This window comes from Balaenoptera physalus (assembly GCF_965194825.1).
Source record: "Balaenoptera physalus genome assembly, chromosome: 9".
Lineage (NCBI taxonomy): Eukaryota > Metazoa > Chordata > Mammalia > Artiodactyla > Balaenopteridae > Balaenoptera > Balaenoptera physalus.
In genome coordinates, this window is record NC_138888.1 from 25,016,559 (window position 1) to 25,036,555 (window position 19,997).

The 19,997-nt window shown below is 39.3% G+C and overlaps 1 protein-coding gene across 4 annotated transcripts in view; it reads right to left on the reverse strand.

Moving 5' to 3' along the window:
* Positions 1 to 320: 320 nt before the first annotated feature.
* Positions 321 to 19,997, reverse strand: part of HECA (hdc homolog, cell cycle regulator) — a 65,414-nt gene continuing 45,737 nt past the window's right edge. Inside the window, exons 3-6 of one of the 4 annotated variants that reach the window (XR_014267287.1) lie at positions 18,087 to 19,811; positions 11,104 to 11,254; positions 7,321 to 7,500; positions 321 to 3,762 (exon numbers count right to left, since the gene is read on the reverse strand). Coding sequence is in view for 1 of the 4 variants with exons in the window: in XM_082474707.1 (XP_082330833.1) it covers positions 19,690 to 19,811 (122 nt within the window). In the remaining 3 variants the exon portion in view is untranslated. Of the gene's footprint in view, positions 3,763 to 7,320; positions 7,521 to 11,103; positions 11,255 to 15,240; positions 19,812 to 19,997 lie in introns of those variants that run through there. The other 3 variants (XR_014267288.1, XR_014267286.1, XM_082474707.1) reach the window with 3 other exon arrangements.

The window sequence follows — 19,997 nt, forward strand, 5'->3', positions numbered from 1 at the left end:
GTTGGGAAGTGCTCCTTATTTGTCTATTCTTAGGGAGAGTTTGTGTATGTTAAGTGTTCTTCTTTCTTTAAATATTAGAATTCTTGGGTTAAGTTATCTGGGTCTGGAGTTTTTTGGGAAAAGGATTTAAATTATGGATTTAATTTTCTTTAATAAATTTTCCCATTGTTTCTATCAGTTACTGAATGCCATATTTTCAAGAAATTAATCCATTGCACCTAAATATTCAAATTTATTGGCACAAATTATTCATGATATCCTCTTAAATTTTTAAAAAATTTTGTAATATCTGTAGTATTTTTCACTTGTGATAGTGGTAATTTATGCCTTCTCCCTATGTCTTTTATAAGTCTTATAAGAGGGGTATCAATTATATTATTCACAGAACCAACTATTGGCTTTTGGTTTCATCTACTTTATCTTTTTTAATTGCACATTTTGTTTTGTTTCATTAAGTTGTGTTAATTTCTTGATGTTTCATTTGCTGTTCTTTTTCTAACTTCTTGAGATAGATGTTTAGATTATTTTCTTCCTTTCTTCTTTTCTAACATATGAATTAAAGATTACTTAAGAATATCTTTAACTGCATTCCACAAGTTTTGATCTATTATATTGATTATCATTCAACATATTTTCTAATTTTCACTAGTTTTTCTTTGACATATGTTTAAAGGTATATTGATTCATTTCTAAACAGAAAATTGTCTATTTATCTTTTTCTAAGCTTTTAATTAATAGTTTAATACTGTTATGGTCATAAACCACATTCTGTAGGATTTAATTCATTTGAAATATGTTGAAATTCTTTATAGCTCAGCATAGGTCAATTTTGGTAAATGTTCTGTGTGTAGTTGTTGAGTGCAATATTCTATATATTCGGTATACAACAGTTTGGTCAATTTTCTTTTTATTAATTAATTTATTTATTTATTTTTGGCTGCATTGGGTCTTCATTGCTGCACACAGGCTTTCTCTAGTTGTGGCGAGCAGGGGCTACTCTTCGTTGCAGTGCGCAGGCTTCTCATTGCGGTGGCTTCTCTTGTTGGGGAGCATGGGCTCTAGGCGTGCAGGCTTCAGTAGTTGTGGCACGCGGGCTCAGTAGTTGTGGCTTGCGGGCTGTAGAGCACAGGCTCAGTAGTTGTGGCACACAGGCTTAGTTGCTCCATGGCATATGGGATCTTCCCAGACCAAGGTTCAAACCCGTGTCCCCTGCATTGGCAGGCGGATTCTTAACCACTGTGCCACCAGGGAAGTCCCAGTTTGGTCAATTTTGTTAATCATGTTGTTCAAATCTTCTTTATCTTGGTTGACTGATTGATTGATTTTTGGTCACTGGTTCTATCAGTTACTGAGAGAGGTATATTAAAATCTCCTACTATAATTGCAGACTTTCATACTTCTCCATTTTGTTCTACCAAGCATTACCTTATACATCACCAGGTGTATATAAATTTACAACTGTGACATTCTTATGTTGGAATGACCATTTTATTATTATGAAATGTCCCTTTTTATCTTTATTAACACTTGTTGCCTTAAAGTCTACTTTATCTGATATAAGTACAGGTAAATGAGCTTCTTTTGGTTAATATTTACATGCTATGTCATTTTCCATCCTTTTACTTTCAACTTTCCTGGATTCTTATACTTTGCAACATGCACTTGTGTACAACATAGAGCTGGGTTTTGTTTTGATATGTTTTTTTGTTTGTTTATTTTGTTTTATTCATTCTGACATTTTTTCTCTTTTAATTAGAATTTTTATTTATTTACATACAATAAGTGATATATATAAAATCAAACTCACCATCTTGCTATTTGTTTTAAATGCATTCCTTCTGCTTTATGTTTCTTTTTTCCCTTTCTTCTTGTGTCTTCCTTTAGACTATGAATTTTTCTTATTTTTATTATCCCATTTCTCCCTCTTTACCTGGCTATTTTTAATTATACAATATTGCATTATGTATTTAGTGGTTACCGTAGAGATTTTAGCATTCATCTCTGACTATTAAAGTCTAATAAATAGTATTAAATTTACCACCTTCTGGCCAAAGCAGGGCCTTAGTCCAGTTTAACTCCATCTAATCCTTTTCTGCCTTCCCCTGATTCATCTTTCAGTTTATGTTCTCTCTCTTCAACTATATCTAAGCCATTGTGAAATGAATCCATTGAAATCTTAATTTTAGATATTAATTTTCAAGTTTAGATATTCCATCTGATTTCTTATAGTTTCCAGTGCAATTTCTATCCCATCATTTCAATTCTTGAACATACTAATCACAATTATTTTAACTTCCATGCCTGATAATTGCAATATTCAAATCTCTTGAGTGTTTCCCCACTCAGTTTTCAGTAATTTTCCCTTGAGGTATACTAGATAATTTTTGTCTGAATGCCGGGCATTTTCTATTAAAAATTTTTGAGATAGTTTAAAGCTCTAGATTGTGTTATCTTCCTGAAGGGAGTTTATTTTTGCTTCCAACAGGCAGTTAACTTGGAGCAGATTATCTTATCCAATCAAAAATTGAAGTGATTTGAAGTTGGGCTTCTGACTTTTTAAAGAGTCTTCTATGTCCTATGGTATAGTAATTTGAGGGTCCCAACCTAAAACCTGAGCAGTGCCAAGACCCTAGATCACTGGCTGACCCTAAACACCAATTTTTGCTCTTCATGACCCATAAAACTATTGGAAGCGTAGCTTAGCTTCTCTGCCTCTCAGCCACAGCTTGGATATTTGCAAGTGCCTTGAGGGAGAAAACCAGTCCAAATGTCACTTCATTTCTTTTTTTTCTTTTTCTTAAGGACCTTGTCCCTTCAAATTTTTGCTGTCTGAGTAGCACTCCAGTGCCTTCACACAGGTATTCTATGCATTTTCTCCATCTTTGCTAGTTGTTCTTGGAGGGAAGGTTACCCTGCAACAAGTGATTCCACCCTCACCAGAAGCAGAATTCTCACCCAGCTTGTCTTTTGAACATCAACTTCATCATCTTGAGATTCTGGAAATTCATCACACTTCCTTTGAGCTCTAAAATTAAATGATTCCCTGTGGCTTTCCTTAGAGTTTCTGTTTCTTTAAAGAACCAACTCTAAGGGATCTGTTTTTTTGTTTCTGCTAATATTTTGACCTTTATTATTATCTAATATAATGAAAATATTAAAGATCAACCATAGTTGAAAGCAGACAAGTTTTTTCCCACGTGCCAAAGCAGCTGAGGCCACAACTGGTCCAGCAGGAAAGTGTGCCATGATAAGTTAATAATGTCTACCCTAGAGAGAAGTGGTGGCAGCATATTTGCCAGGCATTTGTCAGACACAAAGGAGATGATCCACAAGTGGATTCATCTCTCTGAGAAGTTGCTTTGTATCCATTCAAATTTTAAAAAGACAGCTACTGCCTCTCTCTTCAAGGTGGACGAGGATTTGCTAGCATGGCAGGTATTCATCCCATAAACTGAGACCAGCAAAAATCAAATCCCAGTGGCTCATGGTTTCCCATCAAGTTGTATAAGAGTTTAAGTTTGAATTAGATAGGAAGAGGGGGCAAGCCAGCAGCTGCAGAGTTTGACATAGAATACAGTTGTCTTAGTTCATTCAGGCAACTATAGCAAAATACCTTAGATTGAGTGGCTTAGAAACAATATAAATTTATTTCTCACAGTTCTGGAGGCTGGGAAGCCCAAGATCAAGGTGCCACCAGATTCAGTGTCTGGTGAGAGCCTGCTTCCTGGTTGATAGATGTCCATCTTCTCACTGTGTCCTCACCTAGCGGAAGGGGTGAGAAAGCTCTCTGGAGCCTCTTTTCCAAGGGCATTAATCCCATTCATGAGGGCTCCACCCTTATGACCTAATCACCTCTCAAGGGCCCCACCTCTAAATACCATCACATTGGGGATTAGGATTTCAACAAAGGAACTTGGGGGGAACACAAACATTCAGTCCGTAACATTGCTTGAGACTCAGCTGTCAGAAAATGGAGGGTAATTATGGTGACCACATTTTCTATACCCCAAACAGAGGGAGGCACTGTCTGAGGAGGGCTAATGTTCTTATATTAGCAATAAGACAGAATGTTAGAAATTAGGATGGACCAGAAGCCAGCACATAGGTATAAAAAATATAATTCTGTCACTGGTTCAAGATGTTCTTGATTTTCACTAATATGGTTCCAAGACAGGGCTTTAGAGAGTTGGCCACATTAATGAGATTTTCCAGAACAGAGTTACAGGAGGGAAGAGCCTCCCTGCAGCCTGGTCTCAGCCTCCAAGCTGCTCCCGGACCCTTCTACAGGGAACCAGAGAGCAGACTCCTGCTTATTTTAGACAGTGGCTTCGCTTCTTGTCTCCAGCCTCACAGATTCCAAAGGCCTTTACTATGACCCAGCCTGCGAGCAGGGACAGTCAGAAGCGGCTGCCACCGCGCCGATCATGGGTTTGTGCAGCTGCTTGCCCAAGGAGCTGCTTTGAGTTGACCATCTGGACCAAACCCACGGCCTCCGCGCTGGCTGCCACCGGCTCCGGCACAAAGAGAGCACGAGCGCCACCTACTGAGCACTGCAGACGTAGCCGGCATCGCGGCTAGCGGGCCTGAACCACCTTTATACAGAGGTTAAGGTGGCCTCGTCTTCTGCCAGCGTTAGTGATTGTTTACCATGGTTAGGCTGAAAAAGTCTCAAGAAAGTTTATTTTGCTCTGAACAAACGAAACTAAACTACAGTTGGGATCCAGGCTGTATTCCACTTAAGTGAGCCGTGGGCAAGCCAGCCAGGGCAGAGTTTGACATAGACCACAGTTATTAAGGACTCACCCTGAACCAGATGCTGGGTGAGGCACTAGGGACAGAAGGATGAATGATCTACACTAGACCAACAACAGAAAGATGATAAAGCTGTATCTGTACTCCTGACAAACCCACTCGAGGAACCCAGCCACAATTCACTCCACAGAGTATATCTCAAAGTATGGAGTTGGGGGGAATCCGGGTTTCCCATCTTTCCCTGTGGTCTATCCCCACTGTCACTAAGCTTAGATTAAGAAGTCATGATGACTTCTTTATTGTTTTGTTTTGGTTTGTTTTCTGAGTTACCAATTAACAAATAAAATATTTGGAATTTTGTTCTCAAAATAGCTGTTTTGCAGATGCCCTAACCATCCTCTTGGCCTGCCTTTCAGAAAATCTTGCCAGGAAAACTCTCAAAGTGCTAAATCCTCTCCCTGTATTCACAAACTCCTCTACATGTGCTAATAGCACATTTCTGACAATGATTAGTAAAATACATTTTTAAACGTTTTTAGTGCCTAATGACATCAGGAAATCTTACTTAAAATACAGACAGACAGACAGACATTAGGTTAGTTAGTAAATAAACACCCTATTAAGTCAAGACCCCAACACACAGTGATGCGGTCACACTTTTGCCGCTGGGCAGCAGAACCTGAACACCCCGGGGGGCCCCTTCCCTACAGAGAGATCCTGGTGTTTTAGCCATGAGGCACAGCCATCATCCAGGCATATTCTAATAAGCTGTACAGGTGAGCCGCCTCCTCTGGGAGGAGACCAGGTAAACGCAAATGATAGGAAATGGGCAAAGAAGTGCCCTGTTGGATGCAAGATACATAGACTTAAGGGAGAAATTAATATTCACAAACTAAAACTTCTTAAGCTACTAGTGTGAGAATTGTGTCTGAGGCCCTGCTAAAGTTTCTGGTATTTTACTATGATTTTACTTTTGAATACAGTCCAGGTGAGCAATAACTTGGGTATTAAGTATTAAATATTTATGTTAGCTCATATTTTTACCCATAAAGATTCAATCATCATGTTTTCCATCCATCCCAACCCCCTTCTTTTTGCAAGGTTCTGTGCAAAGTAGTTTTGAAAATGTTTCCATCCGATCATTTTGACTGCTGACCTGATAAAACTTCTTATATGCCTTATTCCTTAATTTCTACAATTCAGTTTAGACAGGGCACTTACAGCAACTATCAGCTACTACAAATCCACAGTTAGCTATTAGGTGAGCTGCTGGGAGGACAGGCATACACTACTGTGGACTTCTCTCAGAACCTGCCACAAAACTCCAAGGCTGCTCTGGCCCTTGTTCTTTGAGAATACCTGCACTGGTCTGAGGATTGGCCTTATGCTTCTCTAGGCTCTTTTTGAGGAGTACCGACTGGTAGGTACTGGGCAGGACCCAGAGGCTGAGGCTCAGCCTTCATTCATCCTCCTTCCCTTCCTTCCTCTCCCTCCTGCTCCATCCCTCAAGGTCAGCAAGAAACTATGAACTGTCACCTGACCAAGTCAAAAATGCTCGAGACTTGGGGACAGCCTTGGTGAAAATAAACAGAAAATGAAACAAAACAAAACAAAATAACCATACATGCTTATACAGGAAGGAAACTTAACACTCCAATTCAGCCTCTTACTCAGAGCTTCCGTGCCCTCCATACTCCCTGTCCAAAAGTGGTCATCGCATTAAACCTCTCCAGCGATGGGAACTTGTAACCCCAGAGCAGCTCATTCAGTGTTTAGATGAATCTTCCTTATATCAGCCAGAATATGACATACTAACACCAGTTAACTTGTTAGATATTCAATTTTGTATGTATAATATTTTTTATTCTCCTCAATAATGCAGTGAGGAAGATACTAATATGATCCTATTCTACAGATGAGAGAAATGGAGCTTAGAGAGGTTACATAACCTGCCCAAATTCATCCAAAAAGGAAGATTCAGTGCAGGATTTGAACACAGGCTGTCTGACTCCAGAACCCCTCTAAATTATTGAGTTTGCATAGCATAACGATTCCTGCTTCCTCTAAACGTCCACTAATTTAGTCTTTGGTTTACCCCTTGGGCCATGAGGGCATCTCCTTTCTCTTCCTCGTGTTAGCCTTGACGTTCAGCATAGAGGAGGTACTGTCCCTTCTCCTAGCTAATTACCCAGGTCCTTCAACGTGCCTCGTAGGGCATGATTCTCATTTCTCTCATTCTCCAGGCCCTCTAATCTAAAATGCTCTATTTGGTCTATGTCCCTCTGAAATGTGTTACTCAGATCCAGCATAACCATCTCCTTGATGTGGTAGGACCAGTGCATGGTAGAAAGACATGACCACTGCCTGCGCTCTAGACTAGCACCATCCAACACAACTTTCTGCAATGATGGAAATGTTCTGCAGCTGCACTGTCTCACTTAGTAACTACCAGCCTCCCTGGGCTAGTAGGTGCTTGAAATGTGGTTACTGAAACCAAAGAACTAAAATTTGTGTTTTATTTTATTTAACTAATTTTATTTTACATAGCCCGGTTTGTTAAATGAATACCTTGTGGAGAGTGTAGTTCTAGATTCCACATTTCTGCATCACATCCTGATCCATGTTGAGTCAAATGTTCCCAATAAGTATGTCATCCCCGTCATAACATGTAGCTGGCTTTTGGGACCTCTGCGCATATTTTACATTTATTTTTGACAAATGTCTCCTCGTGATCATTCCAGTTGTCAGCTTAAAGAAAAACACACAACCTAAGAGTTGTAAGTTTAAGTTTTATTCTGGGTCTTGCTGAGGAGTATAGCCCAGGAGACAGCTTTTCAGTAGCTCTGAGGGAACTGCTCTGAAGAGGCGAGAGAGAAGCCAGTTTATATATGATTTTTGGCAAGGGAATACGTGTAGTCAAGCATACGTCTTGGTAAAAGGCTACTGCTAATCCCAAAGAACCAATACCTCAAGTTAATGATTTTAGTGCTTTTCTATGTATGGGAAGATGCAAGGATGTGGGGTCATTAAAATTCTTCCTGAGACATGCATCTAACTGTCTAAGGGGCCTTCTTGTCCAAAGCACAGAGGGCCTCAACCCGTCATCATCTTAACTTCTTCTCAGGGTGCCTTGTCAGTCAGCAACTGCAGCTGGTTATGACTTAACCCTTGTAGAACTGGGTGCTGAGTAATGCAGATGGAGTCAATGTTGCTAACCAGCTGACCTTAAAATAGGGAAATTATTCTGAATTATTGGGTGGGCCCTATGTACTCACAAAGGTCCTTAAAAGTGGAAGAGGGAGGTAGAAAATGTTGTTGGAGTGATGCAATATTAGGAGGACTCAACTCACCATTGTGGACTTTGAAAATGGAGGGAGGGGGCCATGAGCCAAGGGATGTGGACAGCCGCTAGAAGCTGGAAGGGCAAGGAAACAGATTCTCCTCTGGAGCCCCCAGAAAAGAATGCAGCCCAGCCAACACCTTGATTTTAGCCCAGCGCAACCTGTGTCAGGCTTCAGACCCACAGAACTGTAAGATAATAAATTTACGTTGTTTGAAGATGCTAAGTTTGTGGTCATTTGTTGTATCAGTGATGGAAAACTAATACAAGTGGAAACACATTGGTAAGTTAGAGAAATAGCAAGGAAATATCACTGAAACAAAGTAAACAAGGGAAGGAGTGGTAACATATGCACTAGAGAAGTAATTGGGGGCCAGACCATGTAGTTTCTTGTTGGCCAGTCTAAGAATTTTGACTTTTACTCTAAGAGAAAGGCGGAAGCATTACACAGTTTCAAGTGGGACTGTTATGCTGCAGATTCACTGAGAGGGCAAAAGGCAGAACCAGTAAGAGGGACAGGAGGGCTACTGCAACGAGCTGAGCAAGAGATGATGACTTTGTCTCTTGACAGTGACATTGACAATGACCAAGCAGCAGCACGGGGCTGTGTGAAGTGTTTGGATTCTAAACATATTTCAATGGCTGAGTTGACAGGACTTTCTAAAATATTGGATATAGAATATGAAAAAGAAGAGTCCAGCACGATCCCAAGGATCTTGGTCTAAGCAGTTGGAGTTGCCAGTAACTAAAACGGGGAGGGATATGGGAGGAGCAGTTTTGGAGGGAAAGATCAGAAACTCGGCGTGGGACATGTGAAACCTGAAATGTCTAATAGACATTCTGCTAGATTGCATTGTTCGACATCATCCTCTCCCTTTCAGTTGATGGAGTATACTTCCCTATTTTATGGACTTTGGTCTTGGCCATCAAAAATCCCCACCTACCCTTTCATTCCTGCTCCCTGCTACAAGAGAATAGCCCAGACCAGACAGAGGTGGGGCCTTCAGACTGGTACCTAGAATGAGAAGACAGAGAAGATCCATCTGTGGAACAAGGGAAAAATCTGAACCCAACCTATAGCCTGGAGCTGAGATGCAGCTGAACTACAAACCCATGAGCAAGAAATAATGTGTGTCAGTGTAAAAGCCACTGAGATGCGGGATTCATTTGTTTTTGAACTAATGCAGCCTAGAGTTTAGGGAAGAAGTCTAGGCTAGATATGTAATGTAGGTATCCTCACTATGTGGGTAGCATTTAAAGTCAGGAGACAGGAAGAGACCATGAGTATAGATAGAACAAAGAAGAGGGTCAAAGAGTGACCACTGGGTACTTCACGGTTAAGTGAGTGGGGAGATGAAAAGAGACAGGTAGGGAGGGATTGAGAGGAAGCTAGCCAGTAAGGTAAGAGGAAAAACTGGAACTTGTGGCATGGTGCCCTGGCAAAGGGAGTGATCGCTGTATTAAATGCTCATAATTTAAGTACAGTGAGGACTGAGAAATGACCACTAGCTTTAACATATGGAGGTCACTGATGAACTTCACAATAGTCTTAATGGAGAGATCAAATGAAAACATTACTCTTTGTGATCCTGGTCACCTATTTATTCATTCATTCAATAACTACTCAGAGCACCTACTCTGTGACAAAGCACTATTCTAGACATTTGGCATATACCAGTGAAACAGACGCCCACACCCACCCCAGAAAAATACATGCCCTTAAGGGGCTTAGATTTTATTAGAGAGAGACACACACAATAAACAATAAGCATAATAAATGAGACAGAAGGTGATGACTGCTATTAAAAAATAGTGCAGGAAAAGGGAAATCAGGGATGCCAGAGGATTGCTGTTTAAATAGGGTGGTCACCTTCGTAAAGGTGACATTTGATTAATAGCTGTAAAGAGCTTTCTGAGCTAAAACTATATTCCAAGATTTTATTTCCCTCAATGTCCTTAGTTTACATCCCTCGGCTGACATTAAATAATCAAGTATATCTACAAGATCTGTGACTTTAGAGGACTCCCCAAATGTTAGTTAGTTGAATAAATAAACCAGGAGTAAAAACCAGGATTCAGCCTCCACTTATTTCACTGTTACTCAGAATAATCCAATTAGTACTGTGATCTATCAGAACCACTCAACAAAGAAAACTCGTCTTGGATTAAGTCTGATGAAGGTTCATAAGATATTATCAACTCAAAAAAAAAGCCATTAATAATAGATTATTAAAAACTGAATTACGGGGCTTCTCTGGTGGCTCAGTGGTTAAGAATCTGCCTGCCAGTGCAGGGGACACGGGTTCGAGCCCTGGTCCGGGAAGATCCCACATGCCGCGGAGCAACTAAGCCCGTGCGCCACGACTACTGAGCCAGCGCTCTAGAGCCCACGAGCCACAACTACTGAGCCCGAGTGCCACAACTACTGAAGCCCGCACGCCTAGAGCCTGTGCTCCACAACGAGAAGCCACCGCAATGAGAAGCCTGCGCACCACAACGAAGAGTAGCCCCTGCTCGCCGCAACTAGAGAAAGCCCGCACACAGCAACAAAGACCCAACACAGCCAAAAATAAATAAATAAATAAATTTATTAAAAAAAAAAAAAAAACTGAATTACGGGGACTTCCCTGGTGGCGCAGTGGTTAAGAATCCACCTGCTGATGCAAGGGACACGGGTTGGAGCCCTGGTCCGGGAGGATCCCACATGTCGCAAAGCAACTAAGCCTGTGTGCCACAACTACTGAAGCCCGGGTGCCTAGAGCACGTGCTCCACAGCAAGAGAAGCCACTGCAATGAGAAGCCCGCACACAGCAACGAAGAGTAGCCCCCGCTCTCAACTAGAGAAAGCCCGCGCGCAGCAACGAAGACCCAACGCAGCCAAAAATAAATAAATTAACTAAAAATTTAAAAAAAAAATTGAATTACCTGTACGTTTAGCTACTCATAGAAGAGGCTTAGTTAAGCAGACGTGCTAAATAAGAACACCAGCATTAGGATCACATGACACAGACCTGAAATTAACCTTGGTGTTTCACACGAGGCAGGCAAGGGCCAACAGCCAGTTTCCATTCTGTCTCAGGAACATGCCCTGTGATTGCTCATTCAAGACTGTTGATGTCTGAACCACACACACTCCATGGGGCTCCTGGGTACACCTCCCTCCTAGGAGAACCAAAAATGCATAATAAGTAACAGAATCATTCCACACATGGTTTCCAATCTTAAATTCTTTATTGAAATATATGATCCAGTGCTAGGGGCCAATCATCGGGAACCTGTACATTAAGGTTTTTCATGGTGGAGAGGAAAGAGTTGTGATGAAAAAGTCTAGTCCAGCAAGGTCCAACAGAACTTTCTCCAATGAGGCAAAAGTTTTACAATTGGCCCAGCCCAGTATGATAGCCACTAGCCACACATGGCTATGGAGAACTTAAAATAGTGTAACTTGGGAAGGGGATTTTTATTTTAAATATTTTAAAATTTAATTAGAATGGCCACTTGTGGCTCTTGGCCACTGGACAGCATAGGACGGCTCTGAAGCCCTCGATTCTAAGTGACGCTTGTATCTGTTTCCCTTTCTATAGTAGGCGGATTGACAAAGAGGATTTTTAAGGTGACTTCTATTTCTGACATTCTCTAATTCTGATTTTTTAATCTTAACTACTTAAATAATCATAAACATGATCACCTTTCTTCTAAATATGTGAGAGATGAAGTGACTTTTTACCAATGCCCCAGAATAAATGTCAGTTCTTATGACCTAGGTATTTCTTTCCTTTTAATATTTTGATATTTGATTTTCTAAAAGGAATCTCCAAAGGAGCAGGCGTCAAAAACACAAAACCAGGGAACACAGGATAATGTATGCTATGGTATAACATGTGAAAAGAAAAACTCTTTGAATTCTCCCACAACTAGCTCTTTCGTTTCTCTGGCATGCAGAGCTGCTAGTACATTCAACTGTTCATTTAGCTGATGGGTAAGGCTCTGTCCTGGGCATTATGAATACAAGATGTTGAAAACATAGGCCCGGCCCTCAGGGCATAATCAGAGTGGTATCTGCTGGAATCCTATCACATGGTTTCCAGAGCACAACAGTCTAGCACCACCTCTGTACCCCACATCTGGGCTACTTCATAACAATAAGAGCATCCTTGCTAAATGCTGACCCTGCAATCCTATAAACCTCTGTTTTCATCTGGCTCTGCCCTCCTCGCTCCTGCACCCCCTGACAGCTGCAGAGACAGTATTGTTTTTGAAGAGTTGAAAGCTTACTTCCTTGGCCCACATTAGAAATCTGACACGGAAGTGTATACTTTCAAAATGAGCACATCTCCACAAGCAGACCATTTACTTCAAGACATTTCTGATTTCCTTTCTTTGGGGTTTAATGATAAATTTTGAAATCTTTACATTCATAATTAGTATCTTGTTAATTAAAATTATATGTAAACCAAGAAAACTAGTAGTACCAAAGTACTTGTTCCAATCTCAAAATAGAAGTTCTAAAAGAAAAAACTTCAACTTGACTATCTTAAACATCATTCTTCTTAGATAAAATCATCTCTTTTGAATTTTAGCAATTTTGAATACACTTTCTTCCATAGCTTAGAGGATTTGCTAGAGATATTTTCTTAAAACTTTCAACTAATGCAAATCCAAATATGCACATCAGCTTTAAGAGAAATCATAAACTTTTTAGCAACAGAAACAATATGCCTGTCACCTCCTTTGCAATGTTTTTACCCCGAAAGCTATAATAAAACATTAGTACTTCTTACACTAAGCATCATATAAATGCTTAATGTTAAAATCCCAATTTCAAAAGAGTAAGAACCAGAGCCTATATCCCGCCTACACAGACACCAGATTAAAGACATCTGGAAAATGACTGCGATTCCAACACAATTCTTCAAAAAGCTCTTGCTTCCCTGCACACAAAGTGCTACATATGCATTAATAAACCTGACAAAAATGTAAATGAGAGACATGCCAGGAGTGAAATTTCTCTTTCAGAATTTTTTCAATCTAATAAAATTCTTCTTAATTGAAAAATGCAAACCTTGTAAGTCAAACGCTTTGTTAGAACTTCATTATTTTAAAAAGGATCTACATTTACAGTTTCATTTTGGTGTTAGGGTAATCACAGATGAACACAGTAATTTTGAACAAGATGTATTTTAGTTGTACATACCTCGAGGAGTCTTGTCACCTCTCACGGAATGCCACCATTTCAAAAGTAGAATTCAGCAGAGTTTTTAAAAGATGTTCACAGCTATTGAAGGTGATCAGCCTTCTGAACAAATAATCATGATTCCTTTTGGCTCCTACTCCTGCACATAGTATGTGCTCAATAAATGCTGACTTGACTAGCATTTAGCGTGTCAAGCATGACATGTGAAAGATTTATTTTAGTGAGAAAGTCACAGATGTTTAACACCAAAAATTAAAGGCAGGGATAGATGCTTTTTTTTTTTTTGGCCTGCGGCATCCGAGATCTTAGTTCCCTGACCAGGGATCAAACCTGCACCCCTGAAGTGGAAGCACAGAGTCTTAACCACTGGACCACCAGAAAAGTCCCAGATGCTATTTTTTTTTTTAACATCTTTATTGGAGTATAATTGCTTTACAATGGTGTGTTAGTTTCTACTTTAATAACAAAGTGAATCAGCTATACATATACACATATCCCCATATCTCCTCCCTCTTGCGTCTCCCACCCACCCCTCTGGGTGGACACAAAGCACTGAGCTGATCTCCATGTGCTATGCAGCTGCTTCCCACTAGCTATCTATTTTACATTTGGTAGTGTATATATGTCCATGCCACTCTCTCACTTCGTCCCAGCTTACCCTTCCCCCTCCCCGTGTCCTCAAGTCCATTCTCTACATCTGTGTCTTTATTCCTGTCCTGCCCCTAGGTTCTTCATGACCATTTTTTTTTTTTTGGTTCCATATATATGTGTTAGCATACGGTATTTGTTTTTCTCTTTCTGACTTACTTCACTCTGTATGACAGACTCTAACTCCATCCACCTGACTACAAATACCTCCATTTCATTTCTTTTTATGGCTGAGTAATATTCCCACCCAACTGGGAAAAACCAAACGTGGCTTTCATGAAATTTCTAACCCACCTTATTAAATCAGATTTCATCTGTTTATTAGTCCCACAACCTCCTCATTCCCTTCGCGGCTCACTGATGCCTGGTTTTAGCTCGCTTCACACACCCACTGATTTCAGCTGTGTGAAGGAATACCGACACTTCAAAAGTAGAATTCAGCAAATGTTTTTAAGAGATGTTCAGAGCTATTGAAGATGATCTGCCTTCTGAACAAGTAAGGCTGCTCTCAAAAGAAGCTCTTTTATGAGTCTGACATAAAGTGTGCAATTCCTCCCCTGGTATTAGAGAACTCTCTAGATTTTTCAGAAGCCCCTTAGGAAGAAGCCTCCTGGGAAGCGTCCTGAGATTATCAACTTGTTGGCGATGTGCGCGACCTTCAGCCCTACTTGCCAATGTGTGTGTTGTTGAGCCACTTTCCTCATCTGTAAAATAAACGGGTTGAGTCAATCTCTAAGGTCCTTCCTGCCCTAATATTTTAAAGCTGTTTTCTGAAATAACATACATGATCAAAATTAGGCACATTTTTAGCACTTACTACATGCCAGGATAAGTGCTAAGGACCTTATTGCACTAAGCACTTTATTTACATTACTTCACTTAAACCTTAATAATACCCCTATCCCCAGGCAGAGACTCTTAATATTTACAGCTGAGGAAAGTCAGCATTAGCATGCTTGAGCAGTAGAATCTTCCTCAACCAACTTTTCCTTAGCCAATCCAGCAAATGCACTGACTCCAATTCATTTTGTAAAACTGCACTGTGATGAATGCTTTCAGTACAGTGGATACTACCATCCGGTAGCTTCTATTAGGCAGGGTCTGCATACAGTTTCCCCCTGCAAAGCTGTGTGCTTACCAAAAGTTAGTCATGTTTGTTCCCAAACTTGTTTATGCCAGTTATACTTGGCACTGCAATAATGTAATTTAATAAAAATAGTACATAAACCACTGACATATAATTATATAAAGAAAATACTATTTCAGTAACTCAGTAGGATGCTTTGGAATGATAGGACAAATCATATACACACAAAAACATTGTTGAGTTAAACATAGGAGATAATACAGTAAAAGATTAGGGGACAGAAATCCCCAAAGTCTAGAGAGTTGGTAAATTTACATTGTTTCTCATATGTCTTTAAGTTCTTATTCCATTTTGAAGAGAACGAGATGGGAGGTTTCTTAGATAATGCATCACAAAAGGAGATTTTGCAAGAAAGGCAGCATGGCCCTACAAGTGCAGGAATCACACGTGAAAACTAACAAAAGAACCAAATCTGTCCAATGAATGTGTATTCCTGATTTAAATAAAATGTTTACGGTACGTAAGTCATTGGGGGTGGCACTTCTTTATGGAGGGGTATAATTAATGTAATAAACTACACATATTTAAAGTATACAGTAAGTTTTGACATATATATAAGAAACCATCATCATAATCAAGATTATGAACACATTTTTCACCCCCAAAATTTCCTCATGCCCCTTTGTAATCATTTTCTCTACCCCCCACCCCCATTAATATTCCTCTGCCCATCCCCAGGCAAAACTGATCTGCCGATACGGTTCATTTGCCTTTCCTAAAGTTCCACATAAATGGAATCATGTAGTATATACTTCCCACCCCCATCCTGGCTTCTTCCTCTTTAGTGTAATTATTTTGTGACTCATCCCTGTTGCATGTATCAATAGTTTGTTCCCTTTTATTGCTGAGTAGTATTCTACAGTATAGATATCCCATATTTTGTTCATCCATTCTCCTGTTGATAGACATTTGTGTTGCTTCTGTTTGGGGCTATTACAAATAAAGCTGCCAGAAACATTCATAAACAAGTCTTTTTGTGGACATGCTTTCACTTCTCTTGGGTAAATACGGAGAAGAGGAATAGCTGTGACACATAATAGGTATATGTTTAACTTTTTAAGAAACTGCCAAACTGTTTTCCATCAGCAGTGTATGAGTGTTTCTTACTTTGCTTACATCTTTGCCAGCAATTGGTATTTTTTTTAAAGTCATTCCAATGGGTGTATAGTGGTATTTCATTGTGGTTTTAACTTGCATTTCCCTAATAACTAATGATGTTGAGTACCTTTTCATGCATTTGTCACCTTCATTTTTTTGGCAAAGTGTTCAACTATGTTGCACTTTTTAAAAAATGGGTCATTTGTTTTGTTACTACATTTGGGGAGTTTTTCATTATTTTCTGGATACAAGTCCTTTTCTTCCAGTCTGTGGCTTGTCTTTTTATTTTCCTAACAATGTCTTTGGAGAAGCTCTTAATTTTAATAAAATTCAATTTATCCATTTTTTTAGATTTTACATTTAGATCTATGATCCACTTTTAGTTAATTTTTTTAAATAAGGTATGAGTATGGATCCAGGTTTGGTTGTTTTGTTTTTCACATATGGTTATCAAATTTTCCAGCTCCATTTGTTACATTATTCTCTCTTCACCGAATTCTTTTTACACCTCTGTCAAAAATTAACCCATATATGTAAGTGTGGTTTACTTCTGGATTCTATCCTTCCATTGATCAACTTGTCTATGTCTGTGCCAACTGGAGGAACCTACTCTTTTTAACTTTTTTTTTTTAAGTTTTTTTTTTTGATGTGGACCATTTTTAAAGTCTTTACTGAATTTGTTAGAATATTGCTTCTGTTTTATGTTTTGGTTTTTTTGGCCCCAAGGCACGTGGGATCTCAGCTCCCCGACCAGTGATCAAACCCGCACCCCCTGCACTGGAAGGCGAAGTCTTAACCACTGGATTGCCAGGGAAGTCCCTAACTAACTTTTTTGATTTACCGACCAACTCATGTCTAGGTTTGTCAGGTGGCTTTTATCATATTCCAGTGGTTAAGAAACTTGATGCAACAGGAGAGGCAGGAGAAAGGATAAGATAGGAAAGAGAGATGGGCAGGTACAAAAAAGATAAAACAGAGATATCACAACAGGTAAAAGGAAAATGATTAGGAAAAGCAGACACTTTTTAAAAATGGCTTTTCCCCAACTCTGCCATCACCAAAGACCACCCCCACCTAATATAACTCTATCTTGTTTTGAAAGGTTATGTCTGTAAAATAAACAACATTTATTAGGTATTAATTCATTTATGTTCTCATATATTATTCATCAAAGGCATATACTACTGCCAGTGTTTCTGAGCAGTATGAGATAACCAAGGTTGCTACAACTCCTGCCAAAAATAAACTGACCTTTTAGCTATTCTGTGCAGCCTTGTGGCAGGCAACGTTCTGATCTCCGTTAAGCTTTTTGAATTATTCACAATAGCCCCCGGGACTGCCACCGTCTCACTCTCAGCCCAAACTACTTTCTTCTTAGAGCCATGAGGCTGTGGAGCTTCAGACAAACCCTAGCCTAGGGGCTTCCCCTGGCTTTACTTTCTTCATCAACCACTTGCTGTGTCATCAGAGTTTCAGAAAAATATGTGATTCGTTAATGTGATGCAAATAACAAGAAAGTGTAAGGCACTGATTGCCAACCCATGGTTTTGCAATAACTAGGAATATCACTAATTATTATCTCAAGAGATAACCCCTACACCATGAAAAATTTTAATTGTCTCAGACATGTAACCAGCACTACAAATAAACAGTGACCAGGTTTAGCAACTCAAAGTCTGAAATACAAGAGCTTCAGACAGAAGAGTACTGAAGAGAAACTCAAAGTGAAACACACCAAGGGCAACTGTTTGAAAAGTTTGAAAAGGAAAACCCTGCCCCAATTGGGTAGACCAAAGCTGTCAGATCCGACCGCCTGACGGGGTTGAATCCAGAAACATCTCAAAGTCAGATCCCAAAGTGAATAGAATGATGGATTCTTAGTGTAGACTGTTAAAATGTCACCTTACACTCAGACGCAGTTCTCCTCAAGCAATGATTGATCTTAACAAAAGGGAACAGAAGTCAACAAATGAATGCACAAAAAATGAGGTCAAAGACACAACTATTGATTTCAAGTATTATTTCTCCCTTTTAGAAGTTAGAAGTGTTCCCATTTGTTTTCTTCTTTCTAAAAACAGGGGATGCTTTCAAATGTGCTCGTCACCCTCATGCAAGGGTCTCAGCAAGGCCTCTCACAATTACTTCCACCTGGGCTGCTGAAGCAAGGGCTACTGTACCTTTCACATCCAGCGCCTTGTAAAAACAAACCCAAAGTTCTCAACCAAAAACAAAGTACCCACCCACTGATGTCATTTTGAGGACTAGGAGAAGGAATCCAGACTTAATGTCCAGTCAGCCGTGAACTACACGGACTTATTTATGTAGATTTAAGTTCTCTGGGCCTCAGTTTAACTCTAAAACGAGTACAATAGTCAATACGATTTAAACACACAAATGAATGTAACAAAACAGAGAACAAACTAGTGGTTACCAGCGGGGAGAGGGAGGGGGGCGGGGCAAGATGGGGGAAGGGATTAAGAGGTACAAACTACTATGTATAAAATATATAAACTACAAGGATATATGGTATAGCACAGGGAATACAGCCAATATTTTACAATAATTTTAAATGGAGTATAAAGCACACCTGAAACTAATATAATGCTATAAATCAACTATACTTCAATTAAAAAAATATATATACACATACACACACACACACACACTATGTGAATACGACAAAAACCACAGTCCCTGCTCTAAATTCTGGTATCTCTAATTCTATGACTTTATGGCTATGAGTTTTCTATAATACTTTGAGGCTTGTGAGGAATGCAATTAGATAGTTCCAAACTTGACTTTAAGATATGATCTAAACGTTCAAACAAGTGTATCAGAACCACTTGGCATGGTGTCCATCACCAGGAAACAGTGCTATAAGGGCAGATTCCATTTGGACACTGACAAATGTAATCAGTGTTTTTACTGAACACCATGAGACAAAGTACTTTGCTTATTTTTACAATGTTTTTGCTGTCCCTGAGGCTTAGCAATACCAAATCGAGCTTATATAAAGTGATTATCACAATGCTAAAGGCTGCCATTAGAAGAAAAGTATTCTTTAAAAATACATTATTTCTAGTACATCTATACAACACTTTACTATATTCAAAGATATTTCACATTCAGTAGATAACATTTATCCTGTGTATAGAGAGCTGAAAGAACATGAAAAGAACAAAAGCTCAAGAAAAGCTTTTTTTTTCTTCCAAAATTTAACTCTTTACTAGAGAAATAGCCTACATAATTAGCAATCTAATTGCTGCTAAACTGAAGTCAAAACAATATAAGCAAGGTTTAAAGAAATGGAAACCACTAAGAACAAATAAGATTTTCTTCCATTAAACTTAATTCTTAATAATCACTGTTTAACTTTGGTTTTTTTCTTTCTATTATAGTAAGAACTGTATTTTCCTTTCAATTGCAAAGGAATTTTGTTGATATAAATAACACTATCACAAGTGTAACATCCCAAGTCATTACGGCTTTAAATGAAATAAAATTTATGCCTCAGATGTCTGTAGTAAATAATGGTAAGACAGGCTGTGAATCCACTGGAGACTCTTTCTTCACCCACGTTTCCTGTGTTCTTGTGACTCTGTGGATTTCAATCCATTGGCTGAGTATAATATCTGAAATGAAGGGGATGAGGAAATTTGAAAGATAAGCTTAACTAGATCACAGTGCAAGTCAGCAAGAAGTTTAACAGCAACTCAGTTCTCATTTTCTTATAATGAAGAAGGATATAATCCAGTCTTTTCATTATGAAAATTGTTACAGGCTTAGAAGCAACAACAACAAATTGTAGAATAGGATTA